Source organism: Cnephaeus nilssonii, assembly GCF_951640355.1.
Source record: "Cnephaeus nilssonii genome assembly, chromosome: 13".
Taxonomy (NCBI): Eukaryota; Metazoa; Chordata; class Mammalia; order Chiroptera; family Vespertilionidae; genus Cnephaeus; species Cnephaeus nilssonii.
Genome location: NC_137084.1, coordinates 19,913,385 through 19,931,702, shown reverse-complemented (window position 1 = coordinate 19,931,702; position 18,318 = coordinate 19,913,385). Strand labels below are relative to the sequence as shown.

Genomic DNA, 18,318 nt, shown 5'->3' with positions numbered 1-18,318 from the left:
CAAGACAGTGTTGGTGAGCTGGTCTTGTAGCAGGAGGAACATGTGATGAATGGAGAGAAAGAATACATTGTCGTAATGAAGTGGTCTCTAAGGACAGACTCAATCTTTATACTCCACCTTCCTAGGCTCCCCTTAGCTTCCTCCTTAGGAAGCTGCCCAGCCATCATAGCTTCCACATTTCCAGGATCTTCCTCACACTTAGTATCAGTTGCACACTTTCTTATGTTATCCTTCCTGGAACTCTTGCTCATTGATTGACCCTTGCCAATTTGCCAGGAGGTGATAATATTTGGTGGGTTCTATATTTTTGCCCCTCTGGCTTTCTTTTTTCTTTTTAATGTTGGCAGGAGAGTGGTCTGTCTTCTCAGCAGGTCATCCTTTCCCAAGTCACATCTCAAGCCTTATATTATAATCACGTGAAATATCACACACACACACACACACACACACACACACACACACCATTTAACTTGAGGGTGTTATGCAAATGAAATAAGTCAGATGGAGAAAGACAAATACTGTATAATTTCATTTATATGTGGAATATTAAAACAAACAAATGAAACAAAACTTGTGGACACAAACTGCAGACTGGTGTGTATCAGATGGAAATGGGGGGCAAAACAGTAAATGGGGTCAATTGTATGGTGACAGAAGAAAACTAAACCTTTCATGGTGAGCATGCTGTAGTGTATACAGATGTTGAATTATAATGTAGTGCCTGGTGAGAATGCCATATGTTGGAATTTACACATACCATGAACATTTGTAGGCCCTGTGCTGGTTAACATACAATGGTGAACAAAAGAGGTGATTCCTAACTGTATGGATCTAATAAATCAATCATCTAAGGAAAGAGATGGAGATCACAAGTACAATCACATCAATATAGTCTTAGAAATTTGCAGTGCTATAAAGAAAAAAGTGAAAGTAGCTACAAATTTGAATCTCAATTGACTTCAGGAGGGGTAGGAGAAGGCTCCTGTTAGAAAAAGAGGGGAAGCATGTTCTAAGCAGTGTGTTAGAAAGAAGATGGGACTTTAAGAGTCTTAGTTTTACTCTGAAGTAGCCATGACTCACTCAGGTAAATTACTTAAACACCTGGACCACTGTCCTGTCTCTCTTACAGATGTGTTCACTAGAAAATGACTTGCTTTCTGTCAGGGTGTGCTGTGACCTGTAAGCTTTGATAATCTTATTCTTTGAAGTAAATGCTAATCAGAAACTCCTGACCCCTTCCTACAACTTCATGGTCTCTAGGGGATCTTGACAGGTCTGAAAATGACATTATCCTGTCTATGTCAAATTGAGTCACGTTTCCTCTTCAATTTCTCACCCTTCCCACCTACTCCCATCTCTTTTTCCATTCTCTTTTAACTGCCATATCTTTATTTATTTATTTATTTATTTATTTATTTAATCTTTATTATTGAAAGTATTATAGATGTCCTCCTTTTTCCCCCATTAACCGGCTCCAGTTGCCCCTGCCCCTCGTCCCAATCTTTCACCACCTAATTGTCCTTTGTTCATGTCCATGCGTTATACATATACTAGTATACATACAAGGTCTTTGGTTGATGACCTCCCACCCACCTACCCTCCCCTGCCTTCCCTCTGAGATTCTGCATTTTGTTCCATGCTCCCATGTCTCTGGATTCTCTCTGTTCATCAGTTTATTTTGTTAATTAGGTTCCATATATGAGGGAGATCATGTGATACTTCTCTTCCTCTGACCGACTTATTTCACTTAGCATGATACTCTCCATGTACCTCCATGATTAACTGCCATATCTTTAAAAGAACACGTCATTCAAAGCCACCCTCCAAAGCTCCTCCTATCATAGAGCCTTTTTTAAAATGTCCAATTTGAAAATGATTTTTCTCTCCTAAGAACTCCTCCAGAATTTTACCCATACCTTTCTGAGGGACTTAATACCATCTAGTCTGCTTTCTTTAAAATAGTTTTTGCAAAGCTGCTGGCATTGGAAGGTAATTGGCCTTAAAGGAAGGGTTTTCTTGCTCCTGGATGTCTGAGAGCTGATGCTGTGAAGTAAGGAGCCCTGGCGACCTGGAACTGGGGTAAAGCAGTTGAGAAGGACTCTGATGAGGCCATTTCCTTTCTTAATGGTATAATTAAATAAGTTCATTAATTTTTATCCACTTTATATTATAATCTGCTAAAGGGGAGATCAAAGAGCCTTCTAGAAAGAAAAGGACCCACGCTCCAGCCGGTTTGGTTCAGTGGATAGAGCGTTGGCCTGCGAACTGAGGGGTCCCAGGTTCGATTCCGGTCAAGGGCATGTGCCCGGGTTGTGGGCTCGGTCCCCAGTGGGGGGCTTGCAGAAGGCAGCCGATCCATGATTCTCTCTCATCATGGATGTTTCTGTCTCTCCCTCTTCCTCTCTAAAATCAATAAAAAAAAATATATTAAAAAAAAAGAAAAGGACCCAGAAAAGAAGGACTAAGGATGAGATAGAGTGCAAAGAAGTGGTTTAAAAATTCCTCCAGAAGTCATGTCCTTTTCCAAGGATGGCAGAAGTGACTTCGGGTGCCATCAGTGGGAGTGGCAAAGTAAAGACCTATAAAAATCCTTTCCTTCATAAAAGCAACAAGAACACTGCAAAAATTGTCAAAAGAAACTTTAAAAAATCTTTATTGTTGAGAGTATTACAGATGTCCCCTCTTTTCCTCCCACTGCCCCCCTCCACCCAGTTCCCAACCCACCCCAGGCCTTCACCACCCTAACTGCCTGTGTCCATAGGTAAGATCTGTGGTTAATCTCTTCCCCTTCCTCCTCCCCGCTTCCCTCTGAGATTCATCAGTCTATCTTCAGAACTCTAAAAATTAACCAAAGGCATGCAACAACCCAAGGAGCATTTATTCAAGAAAATGGTTGAATCCTAGTAAGAACATTGGGCTTTATGGTGCTGTAACTTGCCCTCAGCATCCTTTCCCCCAGCTTTTCAGGGGCTATGTAAACCAACAGCCCTGTAATCCTGGTGAAAACCAGCAGCGTAGGAGCCACTGGAGAGGGGAGAACTCCCCAAAAGCAACATTCTCAGAGGGTTTTTCTTTATTTGATCTCCAGCAGTTCTCTACAAACCCCTACTCTCAGGGCTTTTCTTTATAGGATCTGAGTCTTATAAACATATCTAGGAATCTAGAAGACTGCATGTACATAGGGATATGCACATACTTGGGGCTGTATGCATGCCCCAAAAATGACAGGGAAGGATCTAAGCTCTCACCTCTGCCTGACCTTGAGGCTTTCCACACACAGAAGGTGAAGGTTAACAGAATTGCACTGCCTGCCTACACATTGAAAGCTTCCCTCTGGCCACCCAGGACCAGGGCTTCCCTCACAGCCCCGACTTCTTATTCTGGAAAGATATCCAGTCTAATTAGCATACTACGCTTTTATTATTATAGATGTGGCTTTCTAACCACTATTGGAGGGGAGGGGAGTCATTCAGTTTCACAAAACAGCCTGCAAGGTGATGTGTCTGTGTGGAACCGAAGCACCCACCCTAATTGACAGCCTCAGCTTGCAGGTGTTCATGGATCATTGGGATAAGTGGGCTAGCTGTCTCCGGTGCCTCTTAAGCTGGGCATATGAGCAGGAAACTAAAGAAAACAGTCAATTGTGTTCATACTTGCTTATAAAGGCTTAATAACATTCCTTTCCCTTTTCTTGTGGATTTTAATAAATAATCAAAGGAAGTGTTTTATGTTTTAAAAAAAAAAAAAAGCCTGGAGAAGGAAACATCTGCGGTCTGCCCTGCCCTCTGCTGGTAGGTGATGCCAATGTAGAGAGGACTGCTCCCTGTGTTCAGCACAAAATCTGCTCACCACTAGGGGAGTCTTTTACTTTATAGGCACTCGGTTTTTAAAACAGAAAGAAAGTATACTCCTGGGGCAAGAACTTAGTTAAATGTCTGCACCATAAACCAAGAAGGTGGAAAGCCTCCCCCTCCTTCACTTTTCCCCCTTACACTGCCCCCGTGGTTCTACCTCCATATCCCCTCCACCATATCACAGCTTCTATCAGGTAAACCATAACCTGGTGGATTCAAGGGGTTAACGTGCTGATTTCCTCCCATGACAGTGGTTTTATCTCTATAGGCAATGCACTTGATCTATGGGGGGGGGGGGGGGCGGGGGGGGGGGAGTTGGGATGGGTGGACTCTATCAAATTCTTCTGACCCTTGGTGAAAAAAATATTTTTTTTCCTAAATTTCTGGTCTCACCAAAAAGGCTGGCTGGCTCTAGAAAAGGTTGAATTCCAGAAAAAGGAGGAAGATGCCATTCCGGAAGTTGAACGCCTTCTGTTTGACTTCGACAGGGAACTGGGTGATTTCTACTTCCAGCTGTGGGGAGGAGGAGGGAGTTGAGTGGGGTCATGTAAGAAGCTTCATCAAGGGGTAGCTTTTGAGATAAGCCTTGAAAGTGAGTATTTGGTTGTCTATTGCTATATAACAAGCCACCACAAAACTTAGTGGCTTAAAACAATTTCTTATCCCTCACTATTCTGTGGTTTGACTGGTCCATGGGATGTTGGCCAGGAGAGAGCTCAGTTGGGCAGGATGTCTATGGAGGCTCTCTTACATTTTCTGTGTAAAGATGGCATAAAGGCTGGGCTAAGCCAGGATGCTGGCAGAGCTGAGTCCTCTGTCTCTCCAAATAAGTCTCACAGTGTCTCCTTTTCATGTGGCCCTCCAGCAAATATCTGGTCAGCTCAGGGCTCTCATAGGTGCAAGATGTAGGCTCTGAACTGTCACAGTTTCACATCTGCCACATGGAATTGGTTAAAGTGAGCCATGGGAGCAGGCTTGATTCCCTGTGGAATGGGACCTCACATGGGGCAGGAATCCTTGGAGGAGTGGTTAACTGGGGACCATCCTTGGAGACTGGTTACAACAATGGGTAAGAAAACGATGCTGACATGTAGACGGCTGAGCAGAGAGAAAGGCCAGAATAAAGCATAAAGTTGGTAAAAAATACAAGAGAAAGGGCTTGTGTAAAGTTTATAGTTTGAAAAGAAGAGTAAATGACCCTCTGGTTTAAAAGTGAGATAACAGTCAGAAGGTTGGGACCTTGAATGTCAGGCTTAGCAATTTGAATTTAATTTCATCCGGTAGTTGTCAAATTTAACTAAGCCACAGAACCTCCTGGGGACTGTGGAATGCCAACTCCCCCAAACTCATCAATACAACCTGTTGATGAGACAGAGAGAACACCATCTCAGCAGAGATTTGGTAGTGTCTTGGAGAAGGAAAGGCAAAGTTAGAACTTATTGAGAACTGGATGCTTGGTTTCAGGCAGGTCCCTCACTGGAGAGGTGAGAGGCTCTTGATTAGAACCGGGTAAAGATGACAACACAACTGTCTAAGGTTAACAGCAAAGCAAGGTAGGCAAAGGGTTCCCATTACCTTAAGGCACAAACTGTCTGTTGATGCTTTTGTTGAAGAGTTGATAGATATTTTGGAAAATTTTTATGATGAATCATCAAGGCATTGTCTAGGCAAGAATCTTCTAGAATAGTAAGGTTCTGCTGATGAAGACAATGGAATAGCAGTGTCATGTTAATGTCTAGTAAGTTCTGTAGAGCGTAGGTAATTTGGTTCTCATAACTTTGTCAAAATACAGAGATTCGCATAATGCATCTTCAACCACTCTTATTCAATGAAACCCAAGAACCTCTATTTTTAACAGGTTTTATTGAGAATCAACCCTATAAGCTGAAGGATAGCGGGGCCCACACACCACCCCAAAATATGCTGCCTTGGTATATTGCTTATTTTGAGCTAAAGGCATTTGAAAAATAGCAAATGCATGGAGAAGTTTTCTCTGAACTTCCCTTCTCTGTCTAAAGATAGACCCTCCAAAAGGAACTTTCTTGTCACAAGTTATCTCCCTGGAAGTTTCATCAATCAGGGTAGATTGATTCTTAACACATGAGAAGAAACTAGCACTCGGCACCACCACCGGTTAAACTGTCATAAACAATTATATCCCATCTATTCTTCTAAGGCAGGGTTGGGGAACATCTGGCCCACGGACCATATAAGGCCCAAGAAATCATTAGTTTGGCCTTGCCAAGGCATTAGGGGTAAGTTAATTAAATGTTTGACCAAATATAGCAAGCTAATTTTTAAGTTGATAATTTTGTATGCCCCAAGAATAATGTTAAAAATATCTAAATGGCCCTTGACAGAAAAAAGTTTCCCCACTCCTGTTAAGGGCCCATTCATCTTCCTTAAAAATCATTCATTCTCCTTTACAAGGTCTACACACTCCCCATTTCTTTCCCTAATAACATGGTACTTACGACTAAATTCTAAAGCCACCTCTCAGTTATTCATTTTTCCCTGGGTATCTCCCATTTATACCTGTTCTAGCTTCTGTTTCTCTCTTGTTAATCTTTTTCTTTTTTTACAGGGGGTCTCAGTTAAGAACTCAGGAGGAGAGAGGGAATTTCTTTTTCATACCCTACAAAGCAGTGAACCACTGTAGTTTTTTCGTCTTCATGTCTGCCTGGATCCCAGCTGTGCTTTGGGAGATGCAGACACCTGTGTGGGGAACCCAGCAATCATCCGAGCAAGATAGAATGGTGGTATAAACTGTGAGTTTGAGGACATGGGTTAATTCCATGATGCTGGGCAAGGCCTTTCTGTTCTCCATTTTCCTCATCTCTTTGACGACCCTGGGTCTTCTCCAAGTACGTGGCAGAGAACACGTGTCTCCATGGCCAGGTAAGGCAGAGCCAGGAGAAATCCTAGAGGAAACACATTCACAGGAAAGGCAGGGAGGCCGCAGGAAGCAGGGATTCCCAGGTGCCTTTGGAAGGAGGGGAGGGGGAACTGGAAGCTTCTTGAGCCTACAGGTTCCTTAGCGATTCTTAGGTGTGCATAGCAGGGTGGGAGTGGGAGTGCACATAGAGGGAAGAGGAATGATTTAGAGGTTCAACCCAGAATCTTCATCAACTTGCATTCAGAGTGAGAAAGGCCATAATTTAGGACCCCTGGGCCACCCCTGACTTATACTGTCAGCTCACTGGACTAAAAGTCCCCCAGACCTCTCAGCCTATCTGACCCCTTATATAGTAGATGTGATCTTGGTTAAATTTCGCTTTGTTCCTCTCCTTCTCCTCACATTCACAGATGTTTCTCATCCGAGGTCACAGAACTACTAAGTGCAAACTTCAACTAACTCCCCCTCTCTGCTTCTTTCCTTTTTCCTTATTGCCTCTTCCCTTTTCACAGAAGCATTTTTTTTTTTTCAGGCAGTCTGATGACTAGTCCCTTGCCCTTGTTATAAAATAATGTGGTCAGATAATGCTGCAGTTAATAACATTGTGATTCCATCGAAAGAAGTTTCTTTTTTTGTGGTATTAAGGCCACTTTGCCTCCTCAGTCATTCATTCATGTATGTGTTCCCTCCCCAATTATGCATTGTGAGACATGTAGGATATGAAATGAGATCCCTACATTCAGGGCCAATATTTAGCCGGTAACCTCAGGGAGGCCGTTTGCCGCCACTGTCAGTTCTGATTGGCTGGGCCTGCTAGTTGCAGGCTATTAAGGGTTTGAGTCATTTTCCTGCCTATGGGCCAGAGAAACTGTGTGTGTGTCCATTAAGGGTGCTCGATTGGAATGTGCACAGCCCAAGGGTGGGGTATGGACTGAGCCTGGGAGGCAGGGACTCATATCCAGTCCTGCTACAATCTGCCTTCGTGTGACCTTGTGCACATCACTTCCTCTGGAAATCGGCTTCTCCATGGGTAAAAAAGTGTGCATGGCCTGCTACCGTTTTTGTAAAAGAAAACAGTATCTACTATGAGCCCAGGTGCACACCCAGGAGCAGGTGGGCAAGGATATACACAGTGGTTGTCTCTGGGGAGTAGACCTGGGGGAGGGAAGCCTTTCCACTTCGTTCATAACAAGCGTTTGCTGTAATTTTTGTAAGTTAACAACTTAAAAAGTCCTAATGGTTCCTGTTTTGTAGGAAGTCACACTTCTTATCCGAGGTCACACTGGGCCTTGGCATCTGACTCAAGGCTGTCCTGCCTGAGTGTTCCTTACGCTGCCTCAGCACAACTGGGGGATGTGAAGCTGGGCACATTCTAATCCTGGGCCTCTGCAAATGCTTCCCAAGGCTGGTAACCAGACATCCTCACAGAGTTTTCCTTGTCCTTGCCCTGCTGCCATCTGACCCACATCAGCAAATGCCTAGCTGGATCACTTAACCCAGGGGGCAGACGCTCAATGCAGGAGCTTCCCCCACAGTGGGAGTGCCGCTTGGCGACCAGGATGCTGCGAACCCGGGGCCTTCAGGCAGAAACCTGGGCTGCGATTGTCTCCTCCTTGCTCCCTGCTGCCTCCTCTGGAAGCCCGCAGGCCAAACCGCGCAGCAGCTGGGCTGGCAGAGCTGACCCTGGAGGCTGGGAGGCGGGTTCCTGGCCCGGCAGGACTGAGGCCTACTCAGCAGCTTCTCAGTGCTATTGTCCCTGGGCCCAGCCCCAACCAGGACCCCTGGAGAGGCGAGCGTTCAGGCTCCACGAAAGAGGCCCGGACCAGGGAGTAACCGCTCAGAGGGTGGGTCCACAGCTGCTCCGCAGACCGGGATGAGCGACCCTCCCACAGCCCGCCGATCCCACCACCAGGGCCTCTAGTAAGATTATAAAGCACTTAGGCCAGGGTCTCATTTTGAGCAGTGGCTAATCTCCGGGGAAGAGGGTCTCTAGAGGGCTCCAAGCAGATGGAAAAGGAGGAGGAAAATTCTTGGGCCCTGAACTGTGTGTGGGATATGCTAAGCTCCCGTTTAGAAACTCTGTTCGGCCTGGCCACACACCCAGTACTCTGGAACATTGGCACATCGCATCTCTTAGAGTTGCCCCGAGCCTGCCCCCGTACAGGAAGGGGCTGCTTCTGCAATATCGGCTGATATTCCAGGAAATCAGCCTGGAGTGAATGTGACCTGTGACTTCCCAACCACAGTGCCCACCGGCTGGTTGGCCACCTGGGGCGAGGCCCAGGCTGGGTCCCTAGGCCACTTCCTCGCCCAATCTGCGCCTGACACTTGCAATAGCAGAACCCTACCTGCATCTGTGGCCAGGGGCCAGCGATGATTAAATATCAGGTGTTCAATAGATAAAGATTGATGTTCTTCATGTAGATGAATTCTCAGGCCCCTAGGACAGCAGCGAGCTCTTCACCAGCCTAGTTCTTATCTCCCAGGCCTGGAATGCTTGATATTCTTTCCTGGAGACTTCAGGGAGAGGCGCCTGGGGGAGGGGACGGCTCGCTGGGGAGGGGCCTGAGGCGGACTGAGTCAGTGTCCGGTAGCTGGTCTTATTTCAGCTCGCAGGCCAAGGCCTTTCCCTCCGCAACTCCACACCATGAAGGAGCTAGGGGACAGCAGACTGCCAAGGCGAAGCTGTCCTCCAGCCACGGCCCTGTGCCTGGCATCACTGCTGGCCTTGCTCTCGGCCGGGCAGGGCAGCATGGGGAATCAGGAAGTCTCCGACATCCAAGGCTGCAAGCGGGCACTGAATGTGTCGGTGCTGGGGGCACTGCCTGGAGGCGGCTGGGACAACCTGCGCAACGTGGAGCTGGGGCTGGTGCTGGGGCGCAGCTACTCGCAGTGCCGCACCACGGAGGACGGTGAGTACCTGATCCCAGACCAAGTGGACGTGGTGCCACGGCGCGAGAGCATGGTGGAGACCCGCGCCGAGCTCCTGGACGAGTGGCTCAGCTACACCGACACCTGGGCGGCCTCCATCAACGCCGAGCTCTCCTTCCTCCCCAGCCTCAATGGTAAGTTCTCCGTGGACTTCCAGGACGTCAGGAAGTACAACCTAGAGTACGAGACAGTCACGGCCAGAGTGCAGCTCCGCCACAACATCTACTCTGTGAAGGCCTCGGAGGCCCCCGGCTTCCATCCCGACTTTCTGCAGCATCTGCTGATCCTCAGCGACCACCTGGAGAACAACCAGACCCGCGAGGCCCAGTACCTGGCGGAGATGCTTGTGCTCAAGTACGGCACGCACGTCCTCACCCACGTGGAGGCCGGCGCTACCTTGGTGCAGGAGGACCAGGTAAAGCGGGAATTTGTGGGCAACCAGGCCGGAGAGAGGAGCAACATCACACTGGCCGCCTCGGCCTTGTTTGACCGCACGGTCAATGTCGGGGCCGCGGCCTCCTGGCAGGAGCAGAGCCAGTTCCTCCAGAACTACATGCGCCACACGGTGGCCTCCAAGACGCGCAGCCACGGCGGGCTGCCCTTCTACCCGGGCATCACCATGCAGACGTGGCAGGAGGGCATCGGCAACCGGCTGGTGGCCATCAGCAGGTCCGGCCTGCCCCTGCCCGCGCTGCTGGAGCCCAAGGCGCTGCCCGAGCTCCCGGCGCCCGCGGTGTACCGAGTGGCGGCCGCCGTGCGCAGCGCCGTCTATCGCTACTACGCGGTCAACGCGCACCCTGGCTGCCTGAGGCGCGAGGCGCCCGCCTTCAATCCCAAGGCCAACGTGGACGATGGCTCATGCTCCGGCGGCGGCGGCGGCGCCAACTACAGCTTCGGGGGCGTCTTCCAGGAGTGCGAGGCTGTGTCCGGAAAGGACGCGGATGACCTCTGCCAGAACTACCGCACCGCGAACCCGCTCACCGGCAACGCCTCTTGCCCGGCCAACTACAAGGCCAGCGTCCTGAACAGCGAGCTGAAGACATCAAGCAAGACCCACTCCGTGTGCCAGCAGCAGTGCCAGAAGTGCTGGCTCTTCTTCTCCTGCTGCCAGCCCGTGTGCACCTTCCGGGAGCAGCGCAGCGTGGTGCGCCTGGCCGCCTCCTGGTGCGCGCCCACCCAGGCCTCCCTGCCCGCCACGGTAGGCTTCCTCTTTGGAGGCCTCTACAGCCCCAACCACCCAAACCCGCTCACTAAAGGCCAGACCTGCCCCTCCTACTTCTACCCACTGACACTCTTTGGCGACCTCAGGGTGTGTGTCAGCAGCGACTTAGAGATGGGGACAGCCCAGGCTGTTCCCTTTGGGGGTTTCTTCAGCTGCCAGGTGGGCAACCCTTTGGCTGGCCTCATGAAGGGCCAGAGCGCTGGGCTCCTGCAGGAGATGTTCTACCAGGACCGTCCCACAGCCCACCCCATGAAGTGTCCAGAAGGGTACAGCCAACACCAGGCTTACCTCAGCGATGGGTGCCAAATCCTCTATTGCCTCAGGGCTGGGACCCTCTTGGACCAGGAGCAGGAAGCTATCCGCATGCCCCCATTTCTTCCCCGCCCCCTCTTGCTCAACAACAGCAGCTGCTCCCAGAGGCTCTCTGTCCTGGTGGACTCCAGTGGTCAGCAGGTCTGGGTGAGGGAGAAAGGCTGCGGCCGTTGGCGGCAGGCCAACATCAATGACCAGTCTCTGCCAGCCAACCCTGCCTCCGGGCCCAGTGTCGGGGCCATTGTTGGTGCCTGCCTGGGGACCATAGTGGGTGTGGTGGCTGTTGCTCTGGGGGTAAGCTATGCCTTCAGGTACTACAAGAAAAAGGTCTACGGAAAAATACAGGGTAGCACCCTGATCCGGGAACAGACTGCTTACGGGGCCACTGAAACCACTGTAGTCCCCAGCTCTGTCTGAATGCACAGGCAACAGAAAAAAAAAACCAAACACGACTGTGCCTGGCTACTAATGAAAGCTTTAGCCCATTCTGTTCCTTCTACCACCTAGATAAATGGTAAGATACCAACCACAGAACCGCCCCACTTTCTGGAGGTACCAATGTAGAACTAAACTGTGCTTCCTCAAACCCTCCTCCGACTGGCCTAACAGAAGCTCAACCCCTTTCCCTAACACCCTGTGCCCAGAAGCCCCACTGTTCTCCATGGTGAGTTCCCGTGTTTTGCTGCCTCCCTTGTTGTAAGTAGCCAATAAACCCAACTTAGTTCAAATACAGATGTATTTCTGGTGATCCTTGGCAGGGGGGATCGATAGAGAGGATAGAACATGTAAGAGATAAAATACAGCTTTGAAGTTGGAGTTTTATCAACCTGCTTTCTCAGAATCATTGCCTTGGATCCCAAAAGTTCTCTCTTGGGCTGGATCTAAGTCAGAGGTTTTTGTGGGAGTTTTTTTCTAATAGGACCTGACTTACTTGAAGGTCATGAGATAACATAGAAAATATAGTGCATTGCATAAAATAAATATATAAGAATTATTTTTTGTGAAATTTGTCTTAGTAATATATTAAGTTGATCATATAAAATTGCCCATTTCTAATTTTTTTTGACTCACACAAAAAAATAGCCATTTTCTGTGGTTTAAACTAATATATGTATCCAATATACTGGGACACAATATAAAATATATTTCAAATTGTGATCAGTCAAAACATTTAAAAGCCACTGGATGTTTCCAGTGGATGTTTCATGAAGCTTAGCTTTGGAAAAACATGTGTGCGTCCCCACCCCTCTATCTCACCCTGAACAGTCTCCGTGGAAGAGACTTCCTTCTGGGTGTCCTGTTTAGCTCACGCTCGCCACAGTAAATTGCCATTCTCTAACCCAAGACAGCAATTTCTTGGGGACAGGGTTGAGTTTTGTAATGTTCTTGGAACACAGACCTCATCCCATTTTAACTTAGTCTGGGTCTCTGGTGGTCACAAGAAGCTGGTGTCCCATTAAACCCTAACCTCGGAACCACAGGGCATGCAGGACTGTAACTGGGGGAATAACCTGTGGCCAGGTCTGTTGCCACGAAAACCAAATTTGCGGGACAGGTGCTGAGGTGAAGGGAAGAAGTTTATTTCAATTGCCAGCAATTGGGGACATGGGAGACTTTTTTTGTCCTCAAAAACCCATCTCTCCCTCTCATCATAGGCAGGCGTTTTTATAAGGAGGGAGAAGGAAAACAGAACAAAGAAATTGGGGAAAGGGAATGTGGGCAGGGAGTATAAGGGGGTTTCGGGTGGTTTGCAGTCCTGGAATTCGAGTCCCTGTGGGGGTCTTGGGTCTTGATGAATGTCTTTATTATTGGTGCCTGGAACAGGATGGTCAGCGTTCTGAAACTGATCAAGCGGTGATCAGGTGTGCAGCATACAGGTGTTTCTGAGACCTAATTGATCAGCCTCCATATTCCTAGTAGCCAGTTGTGTAAGTTCAGGCTGGGTTAAAAATCTTTTTGCTGCTGCCTGGTCAACTGAGAACTGCAACAAAATCTTAGCCAGAGTATAGGGTAAATATATACTGTTGATTAATCAAGTATACGTTCTTAGTAAAAGGGTGGGAAAAGAAAGAGAAAGGAAATTTAAAAATCGTATTTTTTTATTCTACCCTTGTACACCCTTATCAAGACCTCGTCCAAATGAGTCTCTAGCTGTGTGAGCTAATTATGAAAGCACTTAGAGAGACCTAGGTGCCTCACAGTGAGCTTCCTGACCTGGGTGATCTAAGTGAGTCATTTTACTTCCTAGGGTTTCAATTCTAGTTACAAACTGGAATATATCAGGATACTGATGAGATAGCATTGGGGCAAACTCTGAGTCCTGAGAGGAAGAGGCAATTGAAATCCAAACAATGTCAGGACGGTTGAGATGGCTGTCCCTGCTGGTCTGGTGTGGGCACAGTAGAAACTGGTGACACTCCTCAGCCTTCTCCAGACTTGTGCTCATTACCATTCAGAGAGACTTCCTCTTCATGCAAATACCTTTACAATAGCATCTCACTTCATCTTCACAAAGTAGAAGATGTACCTCTCATGCTGTGGATGAGGAAACTGACGCTCAGAAAGGTTATAGGACTTGCTGAAAGTCACATGACTTAAATATTAAGAAAAAGAATGGCTCATACCTACTGAGTATTTAGAATTTGCCCTTTGCAAAGATGATTTCATTTAAGTCTATGAAAAAAACAACACAGTTTTAGTTAGGAACTGGGAATATGCCTATTCTATCAGAGAGGAAACTGAGGTTCAGAGAATGTAAGTCGCTTTCACAGAAACCGAAAACTAAGCATAACAACAAAGCTAGGGGCTTGGTCTGGGTCAAATATTGGCCTCTGGTAATTCCTCATGCCTCAGTTTGGTTCTCTGTAAAATGGAGTTGGCCTGATAAATTCCTAGGTTACTTGAGGAGATTAAATGAGATAATGGATGCAAAGACTTTGGAACATCTTGACCCTCCTAAATTTGACATATATCACACTAATGCTAGGGGTCTGATTTGCCGCTGCAGTAAGATTGGGACTCTGGGAGTCAAGATAGACAGACAGACCTGGGGTGAAGTCCCAGCACAGCTGCTTACTAACCCTGTGATCTTGGGCAAGTTGTCTCACATTTATGAGAACTTATTTCATCTACAAAATGGGGATAATCATATAACTATTATTACAAGGATTAAGGGAGATAATGCAAGGAAATCTTTTAGTACAGTGCCTAGAACGATGTGGAGGTAATTCTGATGGTGGCAGGTGGAGGTAACAGCGGAGTGCTGGGTACACAAAGATATATGATCAGGGTTCACAGTTGAGTGGGTCAGGCACCCACAAAATATAAATTACTCCTTGTGAAAATGTCCGAGCATCAAACAAAACATGGGAAAATGAATGAGGGACACAAATTCTAAGTGGGAGGGCACTGGCAAGGCTTCTGAGATGGAATAGGACTCCTCTCGGCTGGGCACATTTTCAGGTTTGTTCAGTTCTGGCCTGAGAGGATCCTTTCAATAGCAGCTGAAGGCCCATCTCTGATGGTCTCAGTTCATTTCCTGGAATAAGGCCCCCCACACTCCGGCTGCCAACACTGAGCTACCCAACCAAGAGGGATGAGGTGGCGATTGGAGCATAATGAAGGTTTTGACATGAGATTAAAAAAAAAAAAATTAAGGGCTCAGAATGGACCGCCCTAAAGTCCAAATCTGAACTGCTGTTGAGACCAAAGGAGGTGCTATTAATAATTAGACAGGACATGTTAACTGGAATGTGTCACTCCACTTTTATAGGGGACTTGTTTGCCACGGGCTGACCTACCCTGTCACCCTGATCTCTGCCAACTTCTCCCTCTGACACTCACCCACTGGTCCTCACGTCATGTCAATTCCTGGCTGTGCCTTTGTCTGTTGAAGCCTTACTCATCAATCTAGACTGGGTTCAAGTGTCCTCTCCCCCAAGAATGCCTTTTCATTTGCCCCCTCTCCCCTGACCCTCACATACTTCTCAATCTCCAGGAAGGATGCATGTCTTACTCCTCTTCACCTCCTCAGCAGCATGTGACTAGGAGTGTGTTACTTTGCATGAGCTCTTCGTATGGGGGAGGGATGGCATTATGCTCATCACTTGCTTCCAGAGCTCAGCATCAGACAGAACACCTGGCAGGTGCTCTACTAGAGGTCTTGTGTGGTCCCAGGTGATGAGATCCAGCTACCACCGAATCCTTTTAGGTTGCTTGCCTCTCTTGGAATTCTTAAATGTACTATTATTTCATTAATAAACCAGTTTTAAGCCCTGTTTTGCCCATAATAAGAGCTTGAATAAATGTGAAGATGAATAAAACTCAGTTTTCATTGTCTCAAAATATTCTAGTCAAGTAGACAGATAAAAATAAAAGGGATGGGAAAGGGGGAGGTAGTAGCATGGTGGAAGCGTCCAGTTGCACGTTCCTTTTGGAACTGTGAGAAACAGGGTGGAGAGGCTGCTGAAATTTCATCCCAGCTGATGACAGAATGGGGACTGCTGGACAAGTGTCAGGGAGACCTTCCTTGTGACATTGCACAGTGTCTTCTCCTGGAACAAACTTCTCTTAGACACTGGGTTGTTGCTATATTATAGGCACTGGGATGTAAAACAAAAAGATCTTTCTCCTTATTTTGACTTCCAGAAAGCTTAGACCTAAATTTTGACCCCTTCTACAACATTATTGTTGCTAAATTCAATCTTAGTTTCACCTTTTCTGCCTTTATATTCCCTTCAGATTAACTCATTTTTCAAAGTTTTGTTATATGTATTTGTATAAAACACCATCAATTTTTTTAAAATAAAGGAAATGTATACAGAACTGAGCAGTTGTGACAGGTGACTGATATATAAGGAAGGGCCTGGTCCACTTCTGAGTCCCACCTCTGAGCCCAGTCCTTATCTCAGCCACAATCTCATACCTCTGGCCTAGGTTGGTCCAAACCCATCCTGTCTTAGTGACTGTTCTCTGTACTTCATAGAGGGGACTGTTGTAACCCAGATGGTCTCTGGTGATCTCAGGAAATTCCTAAAAATTTGACATTGAAAACTAATTTTAAATTTAATTAATTTTTAAAATCAGGTTGGGGATGTAAATAAAAGTGGAATGGTGTATGTTATAAAAAAAGTGTTGAAGCACCAAATGGTTGGGAATTATTAAATTGTAGGCAAACAAACCAGCAGGTTTGGAGCTCAAAAATCAGACTAGGATTCAAGGAATCTCTGTTGAGCTTCATGGTCTAGGGAGTCCAGGGTGGGGAGAGTAGAAAGTAAAGGAAATAAAAGGCATTTAAATCATTCATTCATTCTTAAGAAGAACAACCCTTTACTAAATGCTAAAGATTTAAAAACAAAACAAAACAAAAAACACTGAAGGGTAAAATATAGAGAAAAACATCTTGTGACCTTGAGTTAAACAAAAAAAAAATTAGATATGACACTAAAAGCACAATCCATAAGAGAACAGGTTAATAAATTGGACTTTGAAGGACACCAGAATATGTCATCCCAAAATATGCTCTTTGACATAAAAATTATTTTGAGCTAAAAGCAATTAAGGAGCAGCAAAGGCAAAAAAAAAAAAAAAAAAAAAAAAAAAACTCCTCCTTTTTGACCTAAAGGCAAATTCTTTTTACTGGAGACAGACTCTTAATCAACCCAGAGATGCACCAGGGGAATCTGCAAAGAAACCTTCCTCCATCAGTTTACCTTCCCAGAGGCAGCTTCCCTTTGTCCTGTCTTTTCTCAAAAAATGTGTTCTGCCCCACGGAAGATGCTAGATAAGCTGGAATCTCAGCCGCCACTTGAGTGACTTTTGGTACATGTTTCTCCCACATCACGTGCGCTGCATGCTTTAATAAACAGTTTTCCCCTTGTTCATTCTTCTTTTTGTTAAGAGTCCCAGCTGAAGACCTAAGAGGAGTAGGAATAAAGTCTTGCTCCCTTACAACTTCCTCAAAACTTAAAAGAACTCAAAGCTCCAAAGCATAACATTCATATAAATATGGGTAAGCGCACAGGACTCCCAGGCTGGGCGCCTGCTTTTGCAAAGGAAGCTTTATTGAAACACAGCCACACTCGTTTGTTCCCATACTGTCTGTAACTATTTCCATGCTACAATGGCAGAGTCTACAACAGAGATCTTGTAGTACCCACGCCTAAAAATATTTGCTATCTGGCCCTTTAAGAAATAGTTTGTTAACCTTTCAGATTAAGCACAGACTGTCCAACAGAAGCCAAAATGTATTTACCCTTTCAACACCATGGTAACCAAGTGGGGACTGAGACTGTCAGACAAACCAGCCCTCCTGTCATACCAGGGAAGATGCAGCCCCTGCCTCCAAGGAGCCCACATGCCAGCAGGAGAGAGGCATACACACAAACAGTTAATACGCAGTGTGCTAAGTCCTATTATGGTGATGTAAAGAAAAAGTATGGCTTGTACACCCAAACACCTCAATTTGAATACCAGTTCTGCCAGTTATCAGTTCTGCAATGTTGGGTGAGTCATTTAACCTTTCTGAGCTTTGGTTCTCTTCTCTGTTAAGTGGAAATGATTACATCAAGTGTGATGGGGTGTTGTGAGGATTACTGAGCTGCAGAGCATCTAGTTTAATGTCAGAATTCAAAATGATCATTGTTATTGGCAGTGGTAGTAACAGTAGTCAGAAGTAGATGCAATAGTGATAGATGATGTATAAGGTACAGTCACAGCAAAGATAGGTGTATTGACCAGGGATGTTTTCACAAAGAAGTTGAAATATGATCTGAATCTTAAAGCAGGACAGGACTTACTCATGTGGAGAGGGAGGTAGTGGGACCCAAAAAAAAAAAAAAAATTAAACCCTTTTGGGGAGATGCAAATTTGCCCAAGATGAGAGAGGGAGTGGGGTGGTTTTCTGATATGCCTTAGGTCTACTAAACTCTGGTGACTGTCGGGATAGAGGAGGCTCTGCGCTTGGATTTAGACAAGGGACCCTTGCATTTCCCTGTAGGACTAAGGCAGAACTGATCTGCCCCCTGGTGATTTTTCCTTCTTTCCTTCCCCTTCCTTCTTATTGTGGTCTCTTTTACGCTGACTATAAGAGGGTCACTGATCTA

At 46.4% G+C, this 18,318-nt stretch overlaps 1 protein-coding gene across 1 annotated transcript; it reads left to right on the top strand.

Annotated features, from left to right (window-relative positions):
• The first annotated feature begins 9,304 nt into the window (after positions 1–9,304).
• Positions 9,305–11,943, top strand: LOC307110035 (macrophage-expressed gene 1 protein-like). The gene has a single exon (XM_079789072.1). The coding sequence runs from the start codon at positions 9,398–9,400 to the stop codon at positions 11,630–11,632; it is 2,235 nt and encodes a 744-aa protein (XP_079645198.1). The 5' UTR covers positions 9,305–9,397; the 3' UTR covers positions 11,633–11,943.
• The last annotated feature ends 6,375 nt before the right edge of the window (positions 11,944–18,318 follow it).